Consider the following 26,878-nt stretch of genomic DNA (forward strand, 5'->3'; position numbering starts at 1 on the left):
CCCAACGAAAAGAAAGAGCAGTCTGCCAGCCAGAAAGACTCCAGAACCTCCAAATGCACCCAATAAATGGAAGAAGAATCGAACTCAAGCGAGGATGGGGGTCCATCAGAGAGGCAGAATCCGGGTCTCACAGGAGATAACCAGCAAATGCCTCCTGAATCTACTTAGGTGAGATATGAGAGGCAGAAAACCTCTGTAAAGAGGGAGCCGAGGAACCCAAGGAAACCGGGAGCCGACCCCAAATCATATTCCCCCCCCTCCCCTGAAACAACAAGCCCTGCAAAGAGGGCACCAATACCCTGACAGGGTCAAAGGAGGTTAACTCTATCCCAGGTCAACTCTTCCCCAGCCTCGGGATCCCCCAAGGCCTGACCAAGGACAGAGCAGTTCTCCATACCCTCTACCCCTGAAGAAAAGGCAGAGTCCAGGTAAAGACAGAAAAGAAGGGGGGCATGCTGGTTGGGCCCAGAAGCCTTGGCAGGAGGAACCGACTCGATTGCCTCCGTCCCCAACCTGAACGGGGCAGCCCCCAAAGCTGCCCGAGTCTTATTACCAACTAAACCCTGCCCCGACTCCGAAACCCTCAGATGTTTGGGAGCTGGAAGCAGGGGGGGAAGGAGCAGGATGAACAACAAGGGAATGGCCAGGGAGCATGGACTGAACCAAAGTCTAAGCAACTAACACCCCCAGGTCCCTATAACCATAACGGGGCAGCCTCGTGGCATCCGGGTGGGCAACCAACCTAGTGTATTGCGTTGCAGCAACTGAATAGCAATAGCATCAGAATGAGTATATTGGAGAACAAGCAGAGAGCATGACTTGCAAGATTCCAGGTCAAATGTGTCAGTGACTTGACAGGTAGCATAACGGAGGCAAAAACGGTGACTGTCAACCTGAGACAAGGGCACACAACAACTTTCAAACTCACATATGGCAATGTGGAACTCAGAAGATGCATCCATAGGTCTAATGAGCTCCAATGGGGTTTTCCAGGGCCCATAGGCTGACTGCTACGGGAAGCACAGGCTAGGCACAGCAAAACGGCTTGTCCCAAGCTAACAAGAGAAGCTGCTTAAAGCTGAACAACTGCAACATGTACAATCACTGATGCCTAGAGGAGGGCCACCCAACAACAAAAGTGGACCTAGAGCCAGACTAGGCAGACTCCCTCCAGGCAAGGAAACAAAAAGAAAAGAAAAATCCTGGAAAAGTACATCTCCAAAGGAACAGAAACAGGCTGTTGCGTTGGTAGGCGAGCTGCTCTGTGCATTGCGCCCCTACCAGCAAACAATACCGCTTCCTACCCAAGGCCAAACAAAGGCCACGAAAACCTTGGCTGGGCCAAGGGCGGGATAAGAGCCGAGCAGCAAAGACCCCTATGGAAGTGGTTCCCGAATGTTCTATGGAAGGGAACCTTGGAACCCTAGGGTAGTACTTGCAGGGCGCTCAGGGAAGAGAACCCTGAGCACCTGCTGCCCCAGTACTAATCAAAGTACACCTGGCCACTGTGCCTCACACAGCAGAAACACACCACAAGGCACACAACTGCACTGAAATCTGAGGCTAGAGTCAACATCTGCCCCGGACAGCATCAACTTTTGAATTGGATGGCTTGGGTAGCCGTCACGGGGCGGAGCTATGCCGATAGGCGATGCAGTGGTGAGGTGTGATGTTTGTTTGTTAGCTTGTTTTCTTAAGTTGTAGGGGGAGTTCTGCCTCCCTGCTTGGTTTTGTCACTTTTTCTTACCAAGTGGGGTTTGTTTTGTTATGCCTACCTTTCTGGGTACCAACACCGGTCGATGGCAGACATGGAATGCCCCCCAACCACATGGGGGGGGGGGGGGTTTCTATAGGCCATTGCTGCCTTTGCCTCTCTGAGGGCGCCAGGTTCTGACATGTGGTCCCTGGTAGGCTGAACTCCATTGACTGAGGCTCCGGTCTAATATATCGAATATCAGCCCGATAGCTCCAGGGAGCCGTAGGGGTTCTCCTCAGAAATGGGGCTTAGAAGGAGGAGAGGCAGCAAGAATGCATTTCACAAAGTAAAGAATCTAGGCTGGGAGACATGGCCCAAGGGAACACAAGACAGACTGGGAATATTAACCAAGTACCAGGCTGCCAGAACCCCCTCGAGTTGGAATATCAGCCTAGGACTTGATGGAGAAGACTGTGGCCAATGCAGCATACTTGTGAACATCATGGGCCTGAGAGTAGACCACAGGCTGGCTAAATTTGATGAAAATGCTGATGACTTCGAAAATACGAGTCTAGGAACAAGGGACCACGGAAACAGGGTCAACTAACAAGGTGTCCACCGAGGCAGAACCGATCACCTGCAGGTAGCGGCGAAGAACCACCGCCAGACACAACAAGTAATGCACCCTCGGCTGCACAAACCAAATGTCAGTTCCCAATGAACCGCTCTGAAAGCTAGCCGACTCAATCTTTGCCATAAGAGCAGAAGAGGCTGCAAATGAACAAACCACCCACCAGGGCCAAAGAAACAAAACACTTTAATAAGATATGATAGTGTATATACAGGTAAAAATACATACATCCAAAATGAGTTACAAACATAATGTTGGATTTCTAGATAGAGCTAGTACATACTATGCCTAAAGCCACTAATATGTACAGCATTTCGAGCATGGCGAAGAGAAGTCTTCTCTTCTCTTGTCTCTCTCCACTTGTCTTCAAAGAAGAGCCTGAAGCTCCCCAACCCTGCAGCCAGAGACAAGAGCCAACAAAAATGCAGCATTAACCACTGTGCTGCTCGCCTTCCAAATTTCTTCCACCCTCCCTGTGCTCAGGAAATAAATTCTCTGGAAGTTTTATTTTTGTTTTCAAAAATGTCAAAAACTCTTCCCCGAGTATGGATATGTTAACAAAACCTCAAAATTGCACTTACTTTGGCCGCAATGGGGTCTGTTTGCACGTGACGTCGTCATTCCCTGGTCGGCTGTGGCATACGCTCCCGGGGGCCAGTAGGGTGTCCGGCTGAAGATGCACGAGTTGCTACGAATGTATTTTTGTTCATTTTTTGCGCACAGTTCCAAATACATTTTTTTTGTTTTCGTGCCAATCATATGTTTAATGAATACGCACACTATATTATAGCAGTAGAACATCCGTACTGTCCAAAGACATTGTGTTACATGCATCATACATGTGTACACATATCTTGCACATATTTCCAATGTATCATGCTAATTTATGTATATTTACAATCTATTTACACACTGTACAGTATTACACACTATATAAACACACAATAAACACACTCGGAACTCTGCGAGTGTGTGATATGCTGCGAAACAGTCAACGAGGCATAGGTGAACCTTGCACTCCACGTACCAGGTGCTGATGCAACTTCGCTTTTGTTCTCTTCGGGTAGTGTTCTTGCATACTATACAGGCACGTTTACCCTTATCCTGTGATGCTGTGCCTGGCATATACTCGAGCATGTTGACATCGGACATCTCGTTACCCCTCAGTTTGTCTGGAGCTGTGTGTGGCATTGTTGCTTACACCCCGCACGGTGCAACAGAGCCTTCCTTGCCATACTTTACGAGCATTGTGAGACAATAGCAACATTGAATGTCCGTATTTGCGGTCTCCTGCCAGATTTTACCAGGTACATATTGAAGCATTGAGCACTGCAACATCTATTAGGTGGAAAAGAACGTTTTCGTCCACTTCACATACTTCCACACACATTCGACTGCACCGCACATCATGTCACATTTATCTACGAGGCGCATGTTCACGTTGTAGTCTATGACAGTCTGATTTATAAATGGGGAAGTGCATTTGAAAGTGGACCTTGCCATTGTCCAACATGGGACCGGTGTGAATCGTAGTCAGCATATTCACCTCGCGTCTGTCCCTCCACCGCACTGAGAGCATATTGTCACACTTGTTCAGCTGGCAATCACCCACTGCTATACCTATGCCAAACACTGGCATTTCCTTCCTGTGGGCCTTCACAGTGCCATATACGCCGGTGTTGTGGGCAAGGAGGTATTTGGTCAACAAGGGGCTGGTGTAATAGTTGTCGGTGGACAGTATATGCCCCTTGTTCAGCAATGGTTCCATCAGGGTTTTTATGACACTGCCTGAAAACCCGTGTTCATCTTGAGCTGGTATGTCGACATCTTTACCAGAATACAGAATCATGTCCATGACGATACCAGTCTCACAATCGCACAGCACGAAAAACTTGAGTCCAAATCGGTGGCGTTTTGATGGGATGTACTGCTGAATGCCAGTCGCCCCTTGAACAGTACAAGCGATTCATCGATTACCACATTCTGTGCAGGTACAAATTAATCGCGGAACTTGCCTCTCATGTCACTGAACACCTTCCGTACCTTCCACAGTCTGTCGTGTCTGTCCTAATTTGCATTATTCTCGAAATGCGGGCACCTGAGAAGCAACAGGAACCTATCACGTGACATATACCTGTTGAACACGGGTGATGGAACAAGGCTGTCTTTTTCTCCAATAATCCTGGATGACGTATTTCTCGGAGTGCTTCATCATTATGGTCAGTGCGAGAAACACGTACATTTCGTCAATTGTGGTGTCCTTCCATCGCGTGAGGCAGGTAAAATACCGGCGTCTATGAGGCTGTAAGCATGTTGGTTTTTCTCAGTCACAAGATGGGTCATGAATTTGTTGTCGAAATACGCCAGGAAATAGTCAATTTCTGCCATATCCTCACCTGTATACGGGAATAATGGTGTAACACCAACATCGGTAGCGTCAAATAGCATTGGTATTTGTGGCACAAATGTGGCACAATCCTCCCACACAAGTACACCTGGGGGTTTGGTTTTGGCGCCAACACTACCACGAGCACCAAAAACACGGCTACGTCGTCTGGTGCTGGAGCTGCGTGAGGGTATGGTAAATTAGGCTGATCTACATATTGTAGGCCTACCATGAACACCTGATGTAGAGGGGCCACTGTCGTCATTGTCCTGTTGCTGCGAGACACGCTGCCACCTGCCGCGACGTGTTGCTGAGGCAGCAAAACCCCGCTTGGTAACACCCTTGCTGCTTGTACTCGGGTCGTCCACACTACTTGTATCGGAGCCTATGTCACTGAAGCCCGAGAAAGATTCATTGCTAGTAGTATCCCGAAAGTAGTTAGTAGTATCCCTGTAGCTAGTAGTATCCCTGCCCGAAACGCTTTGCGTAATAGTGGCTTTAGGCATTGTATGTACTAGCTCTATCTATAAAGCCAACAAACTTTGTAAAATCTCTTTATGTATGTACCTTACCTAAATAAAATTATTATTATTATTATTATTATATTATCACTGAATTAACTTGTGTCAGGGGACACACATGGTGGTGGTGGTGATAACGGTGTTGACCCAGGGCGGCGAGGCAGGCCGGGCGAGGCGCGTGTACCGTACACGCTCGCGACATCATCCACTTCAGTCTCTCCCTCACTCGTATCAGACCTCTGTGTAAGGTCTTTCTCTGGATCATAGTCTTAAGTCATCATCCATAGCACCGTCATCACACAAAATGTTGCGTATCTCCTCCTCAGAGTCGTTTTCCATGACCGCGTGTGACCGTGGAGCGGGAGCTCGTAGACGCTCGTAGCTCGATGCGTCAGACATGGTTGCTGCTTTGAAACTGAGGCGTCCCACGGCCGCGGGGCATGCTGGAATTTTTTTCGAGGTGGCGGACGATCACTGGGGTCCCGCCAGGCATTCATTTTGTACCCACGTCACAGCGTGCCAGTTTTGAATGGAATGTGAAAAATAAAAATACCTTGAGGCGCGTTTCATACTCCCCTGTCGAGCGCCTGCAGGTGTGTTGCGCAGTTCAGTGGCTAAGAAAGATATTACAAGCTGAAGGGGAAATCTTTTTTGAGCTTCTTTGCCTTACTGTAAAATGAGGTGAGGAGGAGAACAAAATCCAGTCAAGAGAGTAGGATGACTCGGGAGGAGCAGGAGCTGGCTAAAGGTGAAACAATGCCTGAGACAACTTATGGAATTGTGCCGAGGGAGTGTCAAGACTGAACACAAGCAACCGCAGCTCTGCTAGTGGAGAGTGATAAGAGGCGACTATATTAGGCACGAGATGCTGAACGATAGACAATGAAAACAAAAAGGATAGGATTGCCCTGACCAAACCAAAGAAAGACAACAATGAGTCAGATAATGGTGAAATGAGTGCCAGGCAATCTCAAACTGCCGTGAGTAAAGATGCCGGTGAGGCACTAACAAACCAGCCTCCCACTCACCATACGAAAGGTGACAGACATGCATAAAAAACTCCAGATGCATTGAGTTTGTGTAAATCAAACCAGCAAAGTACATCATTGCTCTAATCTGCTGAAAAATGCAAAGCTGCAGATAAATGCTTGCTTTCAGACACCAGGCTAGAAGTGTGTCACCCTCCCTGAATACGACTTCAGAATGGACAAAATCTAGATCAACAACTGAACTGCGGGAGAAAAGGTAAATGCACCTTCCCCTTGATCATTCCAGTTGAAAGGCATCCACTGCAAGAGTCTCGCAATTGGGGAATGGAGCCACATTGGAAAGACGGTTCAATGCCGATGCAAAGAGGTCCAACTTGGGGGGATTGAATATCTTGCAAATCGAACAGAGATGTGACATCGATAGTCCACTGAAGAAATGGGATGGAAACAAGATAACTCATCTGTGAGAATTTTGGACACCCCATATGTGAACCACATGGAGAATCAATCTGAGAAACTAAGAAGTCGAACTATTCAAAGCATCCAGATCCACGGGGCAATGGACTAAAGTAACCTTCCCTCGGTTCAGGCAATGAACAAACTGTGAACAGTTGGAGTGGTGCCTTGGTACCAAACCCAGAGGGGGTCGAAATCTTCTCAGGCCATGACACAATGGCAAACTTGTACATTGTCCTGTGTGCCGGAAGGAATGGCTTTGACTACTGACTCAGGGTGGCCTGGTAAACACTGGTCATGAAGTCCCAACCGAGAGCCAAGGCCATGGAACTGAACTCCGAAAAACCTGAAGGGGAAGCTGGTGAGAGAGGAGCTGATGAAGAGTGGGTGGTATCTGAATGCACTGGTCCTGGGAACGCTGAAATGGATGGAACTGGAGAAACTTGAATAATGCCCTGAGCTAAATTCTAACTACGGAAAAGACATCACGGAAAAGTTGAGGCTCCCACTTCTGTTCAACTAACCAGTGAATCACCCAGGGCCAATCCAACACCAGCCAGTGACAAAGCTGCAGGAAGTACAAAGCCGCAGAGACAGAGAGAGAGAAACTGATTGAAAATCCCAGATGAGGCCCAGCCAAGTCTGAAACTGGAATGGAACCGACTTCCGGCAGTTCACTAGAAACCCGATCCTGATAAGCTGGGAAAGAACCAGATGCTAGGCTTGCTGAAATGCAGCTGGGCTGGGAGACCAGCCAATTTTTGAGGTATAGCAACACATGAACCCCTACAAGGTGTAGCTCGGCCACAATCACCCACACCAATCTAGTAAGCACACAGGGAGCCAAATTCAAACCAAAAAAAAAAAGAACCTTGAAGCATTAAGCCTGATGTCTCATTAGAAAACCTAGCCAGTCCCTAACCCTGGGATGAATAAGGGGATGCCAGTATGTGTTCTTGTAATCCAGCAATATCTTCCGAGCTTTAGCCTGAAAAACCAGTCACACTAAATCCAAGGTGGTTATGCAGAAGGTTAGACAGGGTATGAAGGTGTTCAAACCTGAAAGATCAAGGATGTACCATAAGTTAGCTGTTTTCCTCTTTGGGACTGAGAACTGGGAAACCAGCTGAAGACATGAGGGTCAACTCAACCATGGCCAAGTCCAACCAACCCACAATGACTAGATGCAGGGCCAGGGAGGATACCTTACCTGAAAACACAGCCCCAAAAAGGGAGAGAGATTGACCAATTCTACCACAGGTTGCAGGAAACTACCCAAAAGACCCATGAATCATGAGAATAGGAGGTGGCAAAATAAGCAAGACACCCTCTCCTTCAGCAGTGTCAATGGGGCAAATCATGAAGGGGCCAGTGTGTTTGTCGTTGCAGTGACATGTAGTTGCAACGTTTAGCAGAAAAGAACTAGTAACAGGAAGCACAACAGCCTGAGAATCTTGACTCTCCTTTGGCCCAACCTTGACCAACAGTAGGTAAGGTCCTAACCATAACAGACTACCTCTGAGCAGGTGGCAGAACTCGGAGAAAAAACGAATGATAAATAGACCAACTGGAGAAGGCCACTGCAGACAGAACTTAGGACACTGCAACCTTCAGAAAAAGGAGATGAGAAATGGGAGATGGATAAAAGGGTAAAGGCACTAAGCCAAATCTAACAAATGTAGTAGGCCAACATGGCCTGTCGACCTGCGAGGTGGGCTGAGAAAAGTTCTGTTACTACCTCCCTAACAAGAGTGGCAAGCATCTTAGGCAAAACCACCAAGGCAGGATTTGCAAGCCTTAAAGCTATTGCAACTGATGCAGCACCAAATGAAGCCATATCCTCATGGAACTACCCAGAGAGCCCCTAAATTCACAAGACTGCTGCTAAGTGCAAATGTGCCTTGTAGTCATCCACAGTCAATAAGCCGAGATGAACCCATCCTCATTAGAAGCCAGGTTGATCAATGAGAGAGAGATATCCAAATTCTGCAGGAGGTATGGAAACAAATCCTCATGAGCCACTGATTAGGAAACACAGGAAGAGAGAACCCTTTGGAATTATGATGATTCCAAGGACTGAATGGGACCCAGAACCAAACCTGAGGGAAGCAGCTTAAGTTATACTCTTTTATATTGGAGGAGTATATAAAGGTTATCCCCCTGAAGCAAAAGCTCTTCCAGAAGGGGGGGGGGGGGGCGGAACCAAAATAAAAGAAATTTTCTGTACGCTCCTCAGGCTCCCGATAAGCTTCCCATGAAGGCCCTGGGGTAGAGCCATAGCCCTTGACCAACACTTGGGACAGAAAGGTATTCTCTCAAGGAGTTGGCTGAGAGTGGCAGGATGGTTGTAATGACAATTGCTTTGAAATCCCCAAACAGGACTTCAACTGCATCTACTATCACTGTGGATGATGCTACCCATCAGAGAAGGCAAAAGCTACATCTAAAATCTAATCCCTGTCCTGACTCCAAAACCCTCAGATGCTTCAGAGCCAGATCCTGTAATTGGGGCGGGGCGAATCAGAAACAGGTAAATCACACCCGCATAGGAAGGAAGAGGAGCCACAGACTTAATCCAAGTGCACCAACACCTTCAAATCCAAGTTCTTAAACACATTGGGGCCAACTCTAGGATATCCAACGAATCACAGCACCTAACCCTCGCAAATCTCACTCGCAAAGAAATAGCTGCCTGTAAAGCTTTACATTGGAAGTGAAATCATTCAATGTAAAGACCCAGAGGAAACAAACTACACAGGACACAGGATCTTAGAGGTCCTCCATGATGCAACAGGCATCATGGAGGAGGCAGAAATAATGATCATTGTATGGGACCAATGAGATCTCTTCAGACTCACACATGGCAAGTGTAGGCTCAGTGGGCTGAACCAACCATGCCGAATACCCATTAGGGGGATTACCAGAGTCTGAAGGCAGTTAACAAAGCAGGGCACCCAGGCACTGGCGCTGCTCGCTGGAAGGCTGACACGCAGTGCAGCCAAAACAACCAGTCTGTGACTGGTGTCTACGGAATATAATATAAAAAAGAAGCGAGCCCCCAGTGCACCCCAGCACAACAAACAACACTCCTAGCCTGTGGCCCAAACATAGGAGTCAAAGATCTGTGAATAGCCCTAAGCAAGGCTTTCCACCTTGGTAGCCTGGCCTGGGGGGATGGGGAACTCCCCGAACACGGGAGAAAATGTCTGTCAGTGCAAGGGCGGTGTTAGCAGGCACCCTGGGAAGGAACACAGAGTACATGCAGTCCCAAGTATAATAAAGCCAAGCTCACACAACAAGCTAGCTAGAAAACATGCATGTGAAAATAAAAGCTATAATATAGAACGAAGTACAAAGCACTTGAAACAGAGGGGCTTGCCTAGTCTGTTTGACCTGGAACACTACTTTTCAGTGGACATCAGCAAAATAACTGATCAAGGAAGATGGCTGTGTGTGGACACCGAACTTCCTGGTGGTGGCATTCAGTACTGTACTGAGATTTGTGCTAATTTTAAATGTTTCTTTTGTTCTATGTGAATTCTATTTAAATCAAACTAGAGGCACAGTGAGCAAATGGGAATTTGCCATCCCATTGGGAGAGCGTCTAGAAAGTCAACGAAGCATTACAGACAATACTGACCGAGAGTCCCAAATGAGGCCAAGTCCAATCGTGGGATGGGTCCAATTAGGATGTGCTGGTTCACCAGGACCCTGAGCCCAAGAAGGCCAGGAAGCCAGGAGAACTGGCTTTCTGGACTCGCATGGAGATTGGTTGGGGGCCTAAACCAGCCTGGAAATGAAACCTACACATACATACAGCAGGCACACAACCAAGTCACAATGACCTGCACTACCAAGCAAAAGACGAGCAGTGAGAAGTGAGCCGAAGAGGAGAATTCTGAAATAGGGCACTTGAAGCCCCCACAATGAAAACAAGCCAGGCCCGGAATCATGAAGTAGAAGGCACCAACCTACATCCAGAGTCCAGGGAAACCAACCAGAAAAAACCTCAAGCCTAGGCAGAACAAGTAGGACAGCAAGGGGAAGGAAAGCCGGAAGTCCCTGAAAGACAGAGGAGCAGGGCAGGCTCATGGGGCTCCACATGAGAACTCGGAAGCACTCGAGGAGGAGCCAAAGCCCAGCCAAGTCCGAATGATGTTCTAGCAAGTCCTTGTAGTCCTTTGTGTGTGGCAAAACTGGTATACATAATATTCCCAGGACACTATGAGCCATTTTACCTAGTGAAACTAAGAGAACTAATTTCATGTGCTGCCAAACAAGCGACCAGGTCTGAGATAACCTATGCCAAACCCTCGGGAAAAAGAGGGTGTGTCATCCAATGAGAAAAAAGCAAGGATTGCATGATGCAGTCAACACGGAAAAAAAAGGTTTAAATCCCATGAGAGGTACCAAAATAATTCCAAATGAACCATCAACGGAGGATTGTGAGGCAACAGAAATCCCCGTAATTGAGGCCAAATCATTGAACGGTACACAGAACCGAACCCCGAAATAAGCCACCAAGGAAACAAATGCACATCACAATGGAGGATAAGAAAACCCAGCACCCCCTCAGTAGCAAAATCTTCCCCACAGTAGGAACAGAGAATCGAAAGAAGCAAAAAGCACCCATAGGTCCCCCCCCCCCCCCTCCCCAAGATGCCCTCAACTCCAGTACCCTGAAAACAATCACAATAGGGTCAACTCTGGGGGCATCCAAATGACCACCACACCACTAAACCAAAAACATAAAAACCATATCTATAACGTAGGTATAAAGAAGCAGCTGTCCGGGAAGCCTCGAGAAGATGGAGACAGAGAGAATTGAGATTGATAGTGCACATAAGGTGTAGAACTCTGAGTTGTAGGTGTCATAGACCTAACTGGCAGCTGGCAGTAGCAAGGAATGACTGCTGGTCAGTAGCAGGACTGATGAGTACCCTACAAACTCTCATGTAGTGAGTGTGGACTCGATGGGTCGAGTTATAATGAGGCACGCAGTAGACCTGCAGCGGAATTGCCAGGGCCTAAAGGTACAGTAATTAGTCAAGCAGGACACCCAGCCAGTGGGAACGCTTGCCAAAAGAACACATTGAATGCAGCCACAATCTGTAAGGCTGAGAAGGGTGACTGTTGGATGTCGTATAAACAAACATGGAAATCTCGGTGAATTCCAATACAGTCGACTTGTACGCCCCACCCTCGACCAAGTACAACAATGACCATCGGTGACAACTGACTTGGGAGGGTTGGCTGGAGGCTGGGGCTCTGAGCCACCTGCTGACTGTTGTTGGTAGCAGCAGGTTTGAGCTATTTTCCAGTGTTTTAATTTTTTTTTTTAATTGTTTGTGGAATTGTTAGGAGGTTTCAAGGACTCGGTCTCTGTGAACATTGTAGTTGTCTGTAATGCTTTGCTGACTTTCTGGATGCTTTCCTGGTGGGGTGGGAGAATGTCATTCACATTTCGCATCTCTACCAGGAGACCAGGTTCTGGCTCCGGTCCATGGCAGGCCAAACAGAGCCCGTGCAACTAATGTGCCCTAATAGCAAGGAGCAATCTCGGCGAGATAGCTGTAGGGAACCACTGGGGCTCTACCAGAAAGTGGCATCTCATTCAATTCATCCTCCTCAAGTCCTTAAGTTCACTACGAGCTCACGATAGCCTGTGCTACTTGGAACGTTTTGTTCTGAGTAGCTGACTCTTAAACCAGCAAAACAATAAAACCATCCTCCTGTTAAGATCGTACTCTTTTGTAACCATGTGGGACTATCATTCATGTATTGCTGTAATGGAAAATTAGATAGAAGAATTTGCTACTATTCACTTTATAGAGTTTGGTCAAATTTAAGATAAAATCCAAACTAAAATATTCGTAGGCCTAGTATAGCACACATTTGCGCTATAATAGACCTCAGATAGCATGTATTAGGGCTAGGATGGTTAGGTTAGGTTTTATTTGTAACATAAATACAAAATATTTTCCAGTTTGTCCAAATTCAATACAGACAGCCACGTGCTTTACGAACCACTCGGGGCTGAGACAACTTGTTGTATCAAATAACTTGTTGTGTTCGTATATAGTGGAACCTCGAGTGGCTCCATTTACGAGCATTTCGAGTAACGAGCAAGCCACTTGCCAAAATTTGTCTCGATTGACGAGCTTTCGCTCTAATAATGAGCAAACCACGTGATGCTTTCTAGCAGTCCCACTGGTTCTCGCAAAATCTTGGAAGTCTCCGACAACAGTGTTGTTGTTTTATCGTACAGGATAAGCATCCCTCTGCATTTATTTGTGCTTTTCTTTGGGTATTTTGTGGTTATGTGACTACAATTTATAGCCCATGATGTCCCCACAGAAGTTGCTTGCTAAAAATAATGTTCTCAAGCGGAAGAAAAAGACATTTACTGTAGATTTGAAGACGGAAATCGTGTGTCTCGGGAGTAGATTCTTCTTCCTAACCATAACCCCTCTCCTCCTCCCCACCTCTCACCTCTCCATCTTCTCCCTCAAGCCAGCAACAGTTCTTCATAAGGTAAAGTACATGTACAATTGAAAACAGTAAAAACAAAACATTTATAATAATTACATGTACAGTATTTAATTGACATTATAAAATGTCATATTGATGTTTTTGGGGAGTGGAACAGATTAATTTTATTTCCATTATTTTAAATTGGGAAATTCGTTTCGAAAGACGAGTGTTTCACATGACGAGCTCGTTGCCGGAACGGATTAAATTCGTTAATCGAGGCGCCACTGTAGTCTGTCATCCTGAAAATCTGGGGAATAAATAGACAATTTCATGCATAAATTCGACAGTATTTTGGTTGTACTCGCCAATATGAAAAGTCCTGATCCACTTGCTAACTTGAATGTTATTGTTGATGGAGCATTGTTATTTACATGGAAGAGGTGGGGGGCAGGGGATGTTGATGGTATTGGGTTGACTGAAGTGGAGATTAATGGTGATGAGGTAACCTTAGATGTTGAAGTATTTGGGTCAACTTATGAGGAGTCAGGTGAAGGTGGTGCAATGCAAGCTTTTGTGGAAGCCTTTTTGCAAAAGACTCTTCAATTGATTTGTTTCATTCCCTTCGTTCTTGTTTTCAAAAACTTCATGTACAAATTGTACTGGCTCATCATGTCCTTGGTGTCAAACTCACTGTTACTCGTTTCCATAAAATACCAGAATCCCTTCAAAATATTGCTGAACTTCTTCCATATTATCTTTTTCCTTTAATGCTTCTTCATTGTCTTTCTCGCCATCATCTTCATTGTACTTTATAATTTATTGCAAATAAATCTATAATTTCATCATCAGTCATCTTTTGAAAGATTGGGGCTTCTTTGTCATAATCTATCCACTTGTCTGTCACCTTCTACTAGTTCTGCTCTCAGTTCTGGGGACTTAATCCCCCTGATATAGGCTAGGAGTTCCTCTCTCAATTTGTTCTTCTTGCTTACTCTCTTCGCTGCAAATCCTTCAAAATCTACCTCGTCATCTTCCTCAGGAAACAGATCTGATGAAGGCCCAAGTTTTCTCCAACCATTTCTAAGTGTTGTTAGCTTTACTTTGTCCCATGCACTAGCAGCAGTACAGATAACTGACTTTATTATGTAGAGTTGTAAAAAGTCCTTAATTGTTCCTGGCTGATTATTAAGATGTCGGGCAAAGTTTTATGGTGATACCTGAAGGGGAAAGAAACCTGGCCATTGGAAAGTGACCTTCTCAGAGGTGGGGCTCAAGATTGAATCTCTGGACTGAGGATTAACAGAACACCCAACTAGGAGGTATGAGAAGCACTTGGAAAAATGCTGCACCAGTGACAAGCACAGAGCAGTCCACCCCTGGCTGGGCATGCAAGGCACCCACAAAAACAGTCCCTCTACTACGTTGATAATGGTGGTACTCCTCACGCATACAACAAAACATTTTGGCCAGGTTTGAATCCCTGGACATAGATGACTGGGTATCATCTTTAACGGTTTAACCCTGGTTGCCCAGAAGTAATTGAGAATCACACAATCCATCAACTTGTAAACCAGTTGATGGATTGTGTTTCCAAGGAATGGTAGTATGGTAAAAGCTCGTCTGCTTGTGTACACACCTATAGGAAAGAAAAAAAACGGCCTCCTCCTGAAGGTAGAAGCTTCAGATAAAGCAAAAATTGCATATAGGAGAATGTCGGAAACAAAAAATATTACAAGACAAGGTAAAAAGGCAAATGGAGCACTAGTCAAGAAAGCAGAATAATGGGCCATTGCCAGCAGACACTTCCGTGTCTGAACTATAATTGATATTTTAATCACCAGATAGCCGACTCGCAGATAAAAGGTCATTGAATAATTCCTAACTTTTTATACATTTTATGATATACTGTGTCTGGGTGACAGTGTCTTCTTAGGTTGGCTCTTACTCTTTCAGTAATATTCCTGTAAATGTTCTATAAAATAGGCTGCTACCATAGTTGGTATTTGGGAACAGACAGTTATGATGATTGATGTATATGCAGATAAAATACTTATTTGTACTTTTTTCCATTTTGTGTATAATTATATTGATGCTTTCAAGTCGAGCACTGGACATAAAACAGTATTTTACTTGCGCTTGAGCTATTATTATCTGATGTCCTTTTTCAGGGTCTGTGCGTGTCTGTCAGCGGAGGACCTATGATAAAACTAGAAGTGGGCATTGGGGTACCAACAGAGACAGCATTTCACACCTTCACTGCTCGCTCATTCGGAATGCTGCTTGGAGGAATTTTAGGTCAGTGCCTTGATACTAACTGAATATGCCTTTGATCAGGATAATATTTTAACATTAAATATTTTAATGTAATATCTGATACAGTGGAACCTTGGTACATATTCGAACTTTATTGGCTCCTGAAGTAGAATTGAATGCCAAAAAGTTTGAATATTGAAAAAGAAAATTTTGGAGAGCCCTGTCGGCTCCCCGGAGCTATCCAGGCTGAATGGACATGTATAACTTTCTGGCTTCAATCAATTTTTTAAATTTAAATTTTGCCCCGAGGGGCGAGTTTATTGGGCAGCGCCACTCATCTTGTGAGTGAACATACCGCCATAGCAGAATGTACAACACTCCCCAATAGGAAGAAAACCCGCTGGGTTGTTCATCCTGTCACTTGTACCCAGACACAGCTGGGACTTGCTTAACTGTCTCAAGTGAACAGCTCCTCAAACAAGAAGATTAACATTTATCAACCCTTAAAAGCTTACGTTATCTTGCGGGTGCAAAATGGGGAAATCTTTAAGAACAGTATCAATATTTGACAAATAGTGTTTTCCTAACTCAAACAATGTGGGGTTTATTATTCTACAGTTATTCCTAATGTCTCTCAGGTGTTCACATTCACGTAGATAGTGGTCAAGGCGGTGTCCATCACTCTCACCACAGATTCTGCAACTTCGCTGATCAAACTGTTGTTTCCATTCCAAATCTCCATGGATATTTGTATCCAAAGACGGATTCTCGCTATTACAGATTCTCTCACTCGTCGTCCTCCTCTTCGGCCATACTGATTGGGATTGCCAGCTGCAACCATGTTGTACCATCGTACAGATTCACTGGTTTGTGCTTCTATCCTCCTTTCCTCAGTTACCTTGTCACGGTGATGTTGCCTGATAATACCTCTAATTTGTAGTTGAGTCTTGGGTATGAAGTATTCAATATGGTCTCCTTCAGCGCCTTCAGCAGCCAGCCATCTGCTCGTTCATTCCCACATATTCCAACATGGGAGGGGATCCACAGAAACTTGATGACTCTTCCCTGATTGGTAAGTACTCTCACAGCTCTCTTGATTTCAGCGACTATTGCAAGATTTTCTGCCTGATTTTTACTTAGGCTTTGCAGTGCTGCTTTTGAATCGGTGCAAATCACTGCACCATTAGTGTTCCGTTCAAGAAACCTTAACGCCATAACAATGGCAGTTAGCTCTGCTTGCGTTGAAGAGGCATAGTTCTCAATACGTGCTTTTTATTTCTGCGTTGGAAGGTATTATCCTTGATTACCGTGTATGCTGCACCAGCCCTGCCATTGATAGGATTAGATGACCCGTCAGTGTAGATTTGATCTAGTTCATCTCCGGCTTCTTTATAAATGTCCTCGAGATACTTGTGCCTCATTTCTTGTGGTATCATGTTGGATTTTTTCATTGCCATTTCATTGATGATGATCTTGCATGAGTCATCCTCCCAGGGAGGTAACCTCTCTACAGGCAGGAGCTCACGGGCTTGCTCAAGCAGGTGAAGCTCTTCAAGGTAGCAGACTGCTCTGTGATGCCATTTTTTGCTTCTCCTGTTTCCCCCTGAAAGTAGCACAGAGCTCAGTTTTTTCTTGGCAATATCATTGTAATGGGGATCTCTGGCTATCCTAATTGCAAGCTTAGCATTCAGCTCCTGAATTCTGTTTTTAATACTGGGAAGGGACAACTCCTCTCGTAGATTAGACGTTTTGGCAGTTCTTGGGACTCCAAGAATGATTGTCATGGCTTCATTTTGAATGCTTTCAAGCCTTTTCATATCGGTTTGGGAGTAGGTGCACAGTACTGGTGCGGCATAGTCTATGACGGAGCGCACATAGGCTGTGTACATCATTTTGAGCACGGCAATTGAGGCTCCATGTCCATTCCAGGTCATAGCTTTCAGTGCCTTGAGTCGACTTTTGCATGTTCCTATGAGTTGATTGAGCTCCTCTTTCTTTCCCTTGTTAGAGCCGACAGTGACGCCAAGGTACCGGTAGTGGTCAACCCATTCAAGTGTTACACCATTAATTTGCAGTTCTTCATTTGCTCTCCGCTTGTGATGGGAGTATGCCTTCGTCTTGTTTGTGGAGAGAGTGAAACCGAGCTCAATACATTTCCTTCCGAGGAGTTCAATGGACTGTTCAATTTTTCCCAAGGTGGGAGCTTGTATTAGGACATCATCTGCATATCCCACTTGTTGTGTTCCTTCCGGAAAATCAATATTTGCAATGGCGTTCATAAGTACATTGAATAGTGTAGGGCTTAAGACTCCGCCTTGGGGGGTCCCGAGTTCCATACTCATTGTTCTGGAGACTGCTCCATTGAAGCAAACCTTGGCTTCCCTTCCTGTGAGGTAGTCTTCAACCCATTTCATGAGTCTCCCCTTGACACCCATGCATGCAAGCTCGTCCAGGATCGCAATCCCCTGTGCTTTGTCGAAGGCTCCTTTGATGTCAACAAATACAGAGTACCTAGCCGTGTCATTAACCAAGTAATTAACTATACAATTTGCTGTGCTCCGTCCTTTAACAAATCCATTGACCCCCTCCCCTAACCTGCCTATTTTGTGCAACAGTCGGTTTAGGATGATCCTTTCAAGCATCTTGCAAGTGCATGACACGAGGCTGATAGGTCTGTAATTACCAGGGTCATTAGGCTTCGGTATGGGAATAATTATTGCGTGTTTCCATTGTGTGGGCAACACTCCACTTAGGAATGACTTGTTAAACAGGTGGAGTAGTGGATTCCCAGACACTGCACACAGTGCATTGAGTATGTCGTAGGTGACGCCATCTTCACCAGGTGCTGTACTTTTACCCTTTTTCATAGCGCCCCTTACTTCTTGGGCTGTGATTGGTTCCCCATACTCGTCATCACTAGACAGTGCTCTTGTTATCCTAATTCTTCTGTCATCATGTCGCAGGAGCTGTTCCCTGCTGATTTCTGCAGGGAGGGAGGAGGAGGATGCTGCATCACTCCACTTGTGAATTAGTTCCTCAGCCTTACCCTGGGGGTCTTTGTGAGCCGCAGGCCGGGCTCTGCCCCCCTTAGCTATCTGAATTTTTGCCCACACTTGTCTTGCAGATGTTTCCCGTCCAATAGAGCTAGTGAACTCAAGCCATTGTCTTTCCCGCTCTTTAATCTTCTCTTCCCTGGCTACTTGACACACTGTCTTAAACAACTCTTGGTTACTTTCAGTGGGATGTCTCCGGTACTCTCTACTCATGTCTCGCACATTTGCGTTAAGCATCTTTATGTAATCATTCTCATACCATTTTATTTTCTTCCTCTGAGGGTTACTTCGCCCAGGCGTACGGCGCGGAACTCTTAGACAGCTCTCAATTTGGTGGTTAAGGTCATCAACAAATGTGTTAATGTCTTCTGGGATTTGGTATTCCGTGAACCAGTCACTCATCCTGTTTATGAAGTGCGGCCTCATATCTGGTCCGAGTGATAACCTTTTTCTTTTATTTGTCTCTTTCCTTCTCTTGCTCATGTCGACGGTGGTAATCAGTGCCCAATGGTCACTACATAAACTGTGCACAATGTGTGTACTGGCATCCGTGTCCTGTGCATTCAGCAGGAGAGCATAATCTAATCTTCCTCCTCTGAGGTGAGTTGGCTGTTCATCACCCAGGACCCTAAGGTTTTCACTTCCCCTGACAAAGAGTGACAGTTTCCGTCCATTGACATTGGGCTGATGACAGTTGGCACCAAAGTGTGGGTGTCTGGCATTCAGGTCACCAACCAGCAGGGTAGGTTCTTCATTAACAAACTCAGGCAGTGCGTCAAGGTCAAGTTTACTCTGTGGCACATATAGGTTGATTATATGTAGGGCATTATTGTTTAAGTAAAGGGTTACTCCCAGTGATTCAAACTCATCCCCCATTTGCAGGTCATCAATAATCTGTGCGGGAATGTTGTTATTTACATAAGTGATGAGACCCCGTTTTCTTTCCCCATGTGGCAGGGAGAACTTGCGATAACCGCTGAACCTTGGGTTGAAGTCATCACCTACCATTGTCTCCTGTAGCACTATGACGTCAGTTTGGTGTTCACGAGCGTATTGTATGATGTCATTAATTCTATTGCGAACGCCATTGCAGTTCCATTGTAGGATAGTGAGACTTTCTTCAGCGTGGTTATCCATTGTGGAGGTGTTGGTCATCAGATGTACTGTGTGTGGTGTTGTTGCTGGTGAGAGTGTGTTCACTGGTGGTGTTGTATGTGGTGTTGCACCACCGTCATGTGCTGGTGGTACTGTTTGTATGCCAGTGCCAGTGGTCAGTGGTGTTGTGTACACTAGTGTCGTTGTGTTCACTGGTGGTGCTGTTGTCTTCACTGGTGGTGTTGCGTTCACTGGTGGTGCTGTTGGTGGTGTTGTGTTCACTGGTGGTGTTGTGTTCACTGGTGGTGCTGTTGGTGGTGTTGTGTTCACTGGTGGTGCTGTTGTGTTCACTGGTGGTGGTGTGTTCACTGGGTCGCACTGAGTTCACTTGGGTAGCACTGAGTCTGCTGTTATGTGCCGTGGCTCGTGTTGCATCCCCATGCACCAAGTTGCAACCTGCTGAACTCGCCTGAGGCAACTTCAGGCCCTGCAGAATGTGAAGTATGTCCTCCTGGGTCTTCTGGATTGTACATAGGGTATTCTCAAGTTTATTTTGCTTGCTTATTAGTTCTTGCATGAGTGGGTGATTTTTTATCATGTGGGTAATCATTGCTTCCATACCGGGCGGCATTGTTTTATCTGGACCCAGTGAGGTGTTGACTGGTGAGTGAGGCGGGGGAGTGGTAGGGTGGGGGAAAGGGAGGGTCGCCTGAGAGGCGGAAGGGCTGGTTGACTGGGAGGCGTTAGGGGGTATGGGTGATGAGGCAGGAATGGGTTGTTGGGTGGGGTAGGGTTGGGGTTAGTGAGGGAGATGAGGTTGGGGTTAGTGAGCGGGGTTGAGGTAAGTGGGTTTGTGAGAGAAATGGGGTCTGGTTGGGCCTGTGCGGGGTGGTGGTGGGTCACTCCACCACTACCCCAGGCTGGTGTCTGCCTACTGGAGGCTGGACCCTGGCTTGCTGTGGTACTGTTCACGGAGCCATTCCCGCCCCTGTTTACTGGTCCACCTGCTGTCTGCGTCTGCGTCGGCGTCCTTCTCAAGCCCTGCCAGTCAGGCCTCCTGCTGCAATATCTGTTCCAGGCATGGTGGGCCTGCTTGCAGTTGACACATTTAGGTATTACCCCGCTACCCCCACCCTGTTTAAGCTTGTCCAGACACTGCTTGGTGTCGTGAGAGCCACTGCAACACCCACACCTAATTGGGCGATCACATTGCCACGTTCTGTGATCCCACCGTTGACAGTTGCCACACAAGGACGGACTGCCAATATACCTCTCCACTTTGCACGCCCTCATGCCTGGTATTTTAATGACTTGGGGCAGCTCTCCCTTCCACATAGCAATTGCTTGATTTTTGGGCAGTCCCCCTGGTCCGGTGTTGCGCTCGACCTTCAATCTTCAAGCTTCAATCAATGTGCACGGAGTTCTTGCCTACCGGAGACCACGAGCCAGAACCTGGCCCCCTCAAGAGAGGCACGAGGAGCAATGGCCTATAGAAACCCGGTGGTTGGGAGCATTCTGTGTCTGCCATCGACTGGATCTGGCACCTAGAAAGATAGGTGCCCCAAAACAAATCCCTATTCTGGTGAGACTATTGCTACTAAAAGCTGAACGAGTGGACAGAACTCCCCAAACAAAAATTAGCAAACGAGCATGACGTCATCATGTCAATGCGCCGCTGTCTGCGCAACCCCCCCCCCATCCCCGGGATAGGGAAGGGGGAGCCCCAGACCCCCACGCTGGCGATCCACCCTTCAGTTCTCAGGCTGATGTGTTACTGACATGGTCTTGTGCCTCTGGCTCCTGCGATTGGTGTCAGATTCTAGTGGCGTGGACTGTTGCTACTGGTGGTTTGCGAGCCAGGAGTAATATTCTTCGGTACTCGGGCTGCATGCGCCTAGGGCAACCTTCCCTAGGTGCCTTGTAAGTACTACCCTTGGCCCACCTTCCACAAGTCACCTCAGGATCTACCCCTGCTCTGTCCTTTACTGCTCAGTACTTGGCTGCCCTTGGAGTCAACTGGGGTCTTTGTTGCCCGTGTTTGCCTCTGGGGTAGGGGGTAGTTTTCGTCACTGGTAGGGGCGCAGGGTACTGCACAGCTAGTTTTCACCTCTTACAGTGGCCGGCTCTGTTCGACCTGGGTACGTTGTCCTCTTGCGGGGTTTTGCTTTTTTTTCTGCCTGGTGAGGGTGTCTGCCTTGGTGGGTGCCCCCTTCTGTGTTGGGATGTATATATCTATAATTATATCTATTCTCGGTTTTTGTGTGGTTGGTGGTAACCCTTGCTAGGCCCTTGTGAGTGGACACATCCCAGGGGTTCAGCTTTTAGAAGATTGTTTGATAGTCTTGGGCGCTGGTTCGCAGTACCCTGCCTAGGCTTCCCTTAGCGTGTTAACAAGGCTAAGGGCCCTGGGAAACCCGGCGGGGGCTCCGTGGTCTGGAGGATGTGACCCTTGAGTCCCCTCTTGCTTCTTGTGAGTCAGAAGGTTGCTCCTTCCCTATGTCTCTGGGGAACAATCGCTGGTTGTGCCTCCGCCATACTGCCTGTTGGGTCGGTGATTCTTTTGACTCGGAGTTGTGCGAAGTTTGTTGCCTGTACGTGCTCCAGTTCACCCAAGCTCTACTGATCATGATATGAGGGTGTAGGCAGCTGCTGCATTGCATGCTAGGTTTAGGTTACTGCAACGTACTAGGTTAGTTGCTTCCCCGGATGTCCCGAGACTGCCCTGAGTTTGGGTGCTCGTAAGGTGTGTCGTCCCTTTCACGGGGTGGGGGGAGGGGCTGGGGGGTGGGCCGCCTCTCCTGCTCTCTGTCGTCTCGGAGTGGGTTTGCTTGGGCGTGGTTGAAATGTCCGTGTCTCTCGGGTGGATCTCCCGCCTGTTTCCGGTCCCAAAACAGGACTGCGTGGACTTCTGAACCCGTGGGTTTATTGCCCCTTCTTTTGAATGACTACTCTGTCCCAGGTCCATCATCTGTTGGAGCCAGGCACTTGGATTGTGTCCCTATACCTCCAGGATGCGTATTGGCACGTTCTGATTCATCCGCGGTTCAGGGACTGGCTCGGTTTTGTGGTGGGACTTCAAGGTTACCACTTTCGTTGCCTTCCATTCGGCTTGTATCCGGTTCCTCGCATTTTCACTCGCCTTACTTTAGTCGTGGTGGCCCGCCAGCGCCTGCTAGATGTTCGGGTTCTGGCCTACCTCGACGACTGGCTGGTTTGGGTTCCCAGCCTTTCCGCGTGTCTGCTCGCCGGGGATTTGGTTCTTTTCCAGCTCGCTGGGTTTGGGTTCTTGGTTGACTGGCGGAAGTTCCATCTGGTTCCCTCTCAGGTTCAGTCTTCGCTGGGTCTTGTGTTGGATGCTCGGATCGCTTCCTTGTCTCCTCCTCCGGCGGCTCTGCTTCGTCTGCATTCCCGCCTTCGTCTGTTTCTGAGGGGCTCCCGGGTAATGCAGCGGTTGCTCAAGGGGTTTGTGCGGGAGCCTGAACTTTTCCATGATGGTCTACCCGCCGGGTCGGGTGTGGCTTCGTTGGCTGTTCTGGTTCCTTCAGGGATGTCACTTCTGCTTCTCTTGCGACCTCTGGGTTCGGCCTTCGAGGGCCTTGCATCGGTTGCTGTGTCACCGGCTTCCTCTTTGAGTTTTTCCGGGTTCAGTACCTTGGCGCCTAACTGAGCCCTCATTCGATGTGTTCACAGACTGGGGCTTTGTGACCAGTGCTCACCAGGCCAGCCAGGGGCGGTGGGTTCCGTAGCTGTGTGGATGTTGCTCCAGAGGATTTGGGTCTTTTGCAGATCGATAGTCCGACTTCGTTCGGACTGTTCCCTGGTGGTTCGTTGCCTGAACCGCGGCGGATCGATGCGGTCCTTAGCTCTTTGACGCTGGTCGCTTTGGGTGACCTGTCTGCTGAGTTCTCGGGTTCTGAGTGTTTATCTGTGTAATCACTCTATGCAAATAAAGGGACCTAGTCTATGGAACTCGCTCCCTAATGATTTGAAAAGCTGTCCAACTTTTGCCTTATTCAAAAATAAAACCAAAAAGTACCTAATTTCATCTTCATAGTTTTCTACCTAGTGCTTTAACTCGCACTGTACCTAGTGCTACCCAATCCCCCAATATTTGTACCTAAGCCATATAACTTTACCATTGTAATCTTAGATATCATCTGATATCATGGTTGTTGTATTGAGTGCATATTCTACTGCATTATTCCTTGAGATTATTCCTTAAAAAGATCCTCATATTGTGCTTCAGTGAACCAATGTATAATCCAGAAATGTTATCCTCATGTACCTAGTAATCCTTGTTTCATCATTGTGTATTATTCTAATCTGCTTTTGTGTCAAAATTTCTTCAATGTACTTGTAAAAAATTTTTGTAAATTTTACTTTAATTATTCTACTTAAAATTATCTGTACCTGTAAAGTTGTAAAGTACCTGTAAATTTTTTTTGTCAATTTTACTGTTAAATTATCTATAAATTATGTTAGTTTAAGGACTTGCCAGAAACACTATGCGTGGTATTGGCTTTATTAGAATGTAAATTCAACTTAATTTCTATGTTCTCTGTTAACCCCAATGTACCTTCTTGTATATAAATAAATAAATAAATAGGTGTTTGTTTTGGGGCGCCTACCTTTCCGAGTGTCAGATCCGGTCGATGGCAGACGTAGAATGCTCCCAACCACACAGGGATTTCTATAGGCCATTGCTCCTCGTGCCTCTCTTGAGGGGACCAGATTTTGGCTCTTGGTCCCTGGTAGGCAAGAACTTCGTGCACATTGCAGCCCGTCCTCCAAAAATGGGGAGGTAAATGTTACAGCCCCTAAGTGCAATTATGTACAATGTAAAACAGTCAGGAATTGTACTTATTTACACTTGGTATTAAATCATACTGTCAAATATATTGTGAATATTCAAGTTTACCTGAAAAGCTGAATAGAAAACCACGACCTAACCTAACAGTCTTAGTATTTGAAGATATGCATTTTATTGCTTCTTAATTACAATTAGTACTTAACCTATCTTGAGGTTATCTTGAGATGATTTCGGGGCTTTTTAGTGTCCCCGCGGCCCGGTCCTCGACCAGGCCTCCACCCCCAGGAAGCAGCCCGTGACAGCTGACTAACTCCCAGGTACCTATTTACTGCTAGGTAACGGGCATTCAGGGTGAAAGAAACTTTGCCCATTTGTTTCTGCCTCGTGCGGGAATCAAACCCGCGCCACAGAATTACGAGTCCTGCGCGCTATCCACCAGGCTACGAGGCCCCCCTATATACCTATACCTATAGCTATATTGATATTACAGTTTTATAAAACAAATACAACAAAACTAAAATATATCAATAAATTGTAAAGTAACTCAGGATATTTTGAAATTTTATATAAAATCTTTATTATTTAATAAAACTGAAAAATAAATTCTTGATACTTAAAACTTGTGTATAATGAACTGAACTTTAAAATTTCATCCTAAAATTCTGAGTGTCTTAACAGAAAACGAAGATAATTGAGTGTGGAGGTAATGTAACAGCCCCATAAGTGCAATTATGTACTATGTATGACAAGCAGGAAATGTACTTATTACACTTCGTATTAAAACGTACTGTCTATTCGGAGGATGGGTTGGCACGTTGACCGATGCCAGAAAGTTAAACATATCCGTTCAGCCTGGATAGCTCCGGGGAGCCTCCGGGACTCGCCCAGAAAATGGTGTTTCATTACATTCAACACTTTTTTTTCCTGAGTAGGAAATGCATTTTAACCATATTAAAAGGATTTTTTATTTTTTGGGGCACTCCTGGGGTGTTGCTGCATAATAAAATTAGTGGCACAGCGTAGGGGTTAAGGAGCTAAAACTGCAACTAATCTTGAGGGCCAGAGTTTCTTTTGTGTTTAGAGTTGGCAATTGCAATGTGATTTAGTAAATTCTTGGTAACTAATTATTTTCTAGGTTTAGAACCCTAATTAGCAATGAATGAGACTTGATTACTAGTTATCCAGGTGAAAAAGCTCATATGGCAGAATTTTGGTGTGGCTTGAATTGTCATGTAGTAACATTTATCTCCAACACACAGGGTCTTTACTGTTTGAGGTGTACAACCGTCAGTTCCTGATATTTGTGAGCCTCGTATGGGTAGCTGTTTCAGTGACCGTGCTGCCATTTACAGTACCAACAGCCCTCTGGTGGACGTTCACCACTACTGCTTCTTTAGGCATGGGTCTCGGATTCCTCTTTACAGGTTAGTGTTAATATTGAGTAAATCAATTTGAGCAATGAGGTGACTTGAACCGGTGATCAAGGAACTCCTAGCTTGCACACCCTACCCCTGTACCACGACTTAGTATATGTTATACAACCCGGGATTCCACCAAATCCACAGGAAGTCTGGAGACTTGCACTGGAGCCAGTCCAAGTTTGACATATAACCCCCAAGCACACTGGTGTAGGTAAAGTAGTTCATTTTAGAGACTTGTCTGCTGTCCACCTGGAGTTCTAGGGCTTCCCTGGGTGCCACTTTGGCATGAAGGTGTTAAAGTGATCCATGTCCCAGTCATAGCTTTCTTCAAGGAGTGCCGGACCAACTGGGCTGTGGTGGGTATGTGGACCTGCGGGTCGCTCCAAGCAACACCCTGTTGTACCAAGCTCTCTCAAGTCAAGCCTGGCCTCGGGCCTGGCCTCGGGCCAGGCTTGGGGAGAAGAAGAATTCTCAGAACCCCATCAAGCAGGTATATATATTGCTAACCACCATATTGTGGATAATAACTGGAGCAGCCATATATATATATACAGAGAAAGCATACATATAGTACATATATACACACATACATTATGTGTGAGTATACTCATCCACGTATACTCAATAAAGTAAACTCCGCTATTAATGGACTACAATATTAATTCACCTAGCATAAGGGGTATGAGGGGGGGTATTGATCTACCTGTAATGGCCTGTAAACTCGTCATTCCTGTTCCAGTCAAGTGTTGTGGTTGGTAGCACGGACATCTTGTTGTCCTTTTGCTCTGCATTGATTATCTTTGCTCTTTCTTGTTAATTCACAGTAGTGGAGTCGAGCAAGGGTTCCAGACGCTTGTCACTCTGACACACTGCACTGCTGGTTTACTGACTGAAGTTTACTGAATGGTTTACTGAATGTAGCCTCCATTGCAGGGAGGTTACATTCTCACAGGTTTTTCCTTTCAGCTGGCAGAGCGTCAACCAAGACTACCTCCATTTGTCTCGGGTCACTGCGAACTCCAGGAGTGGCTTCAAGGTCACTTGACTGGCATTCCACAGCCCGTGTTCCCTGGTAGACAGGTAGATTACTGTC

General features: G+C 46.4%; 1 protein-coding gene across 2 annotated transcripts in view; it reads left to right on the forward strand.

Moving 5' to 3' along the window:
- The window catches only part of LOC123768909 (sodium-dependent glucose transporter 1), a 39,545-nt gene extending 12,667 nt beyond the window's left edge, over positions 1 to 26,878 (forward strand). The window contains exons 4-5 of one of the 2 annotated variants that reach the window (XM_069309071.1): positions 15,322 to 15,448; positions 25,624 to 25,810. In XM_069309071.1, the coding sequence (XP_069165172.1) occupies positions 15,322 to 15,448; positions 25,624 to 25,793 (297 nt within the window). In that variant the 3' untranslated portion in view covers positions 25,794 to 25,810. Of the gene's footprint in view, positions 1 to 15,321; positions 15,449 to 25,623 lie in introns of both variants that reach the window. The other variant, XM_069309070.1, reaches the window with a different exon arrangement.

This window comes from Procambarus clarkii, chromosome 64 (assembly GCF_040958095.1).
Source record: "Procambarus clarkii isolate CNS0578487 chromosome 64, FALCON_Pclarkii_2.0, whole genome shotgun sequence".
Classification (NCBI taxonomy): domain Eukaryota; kingdom Metazoa; phylum Arthropoda; class Malacostraca; order Decapoda; family Cambaridae; genus Procambarus; species Procambarus clarkii.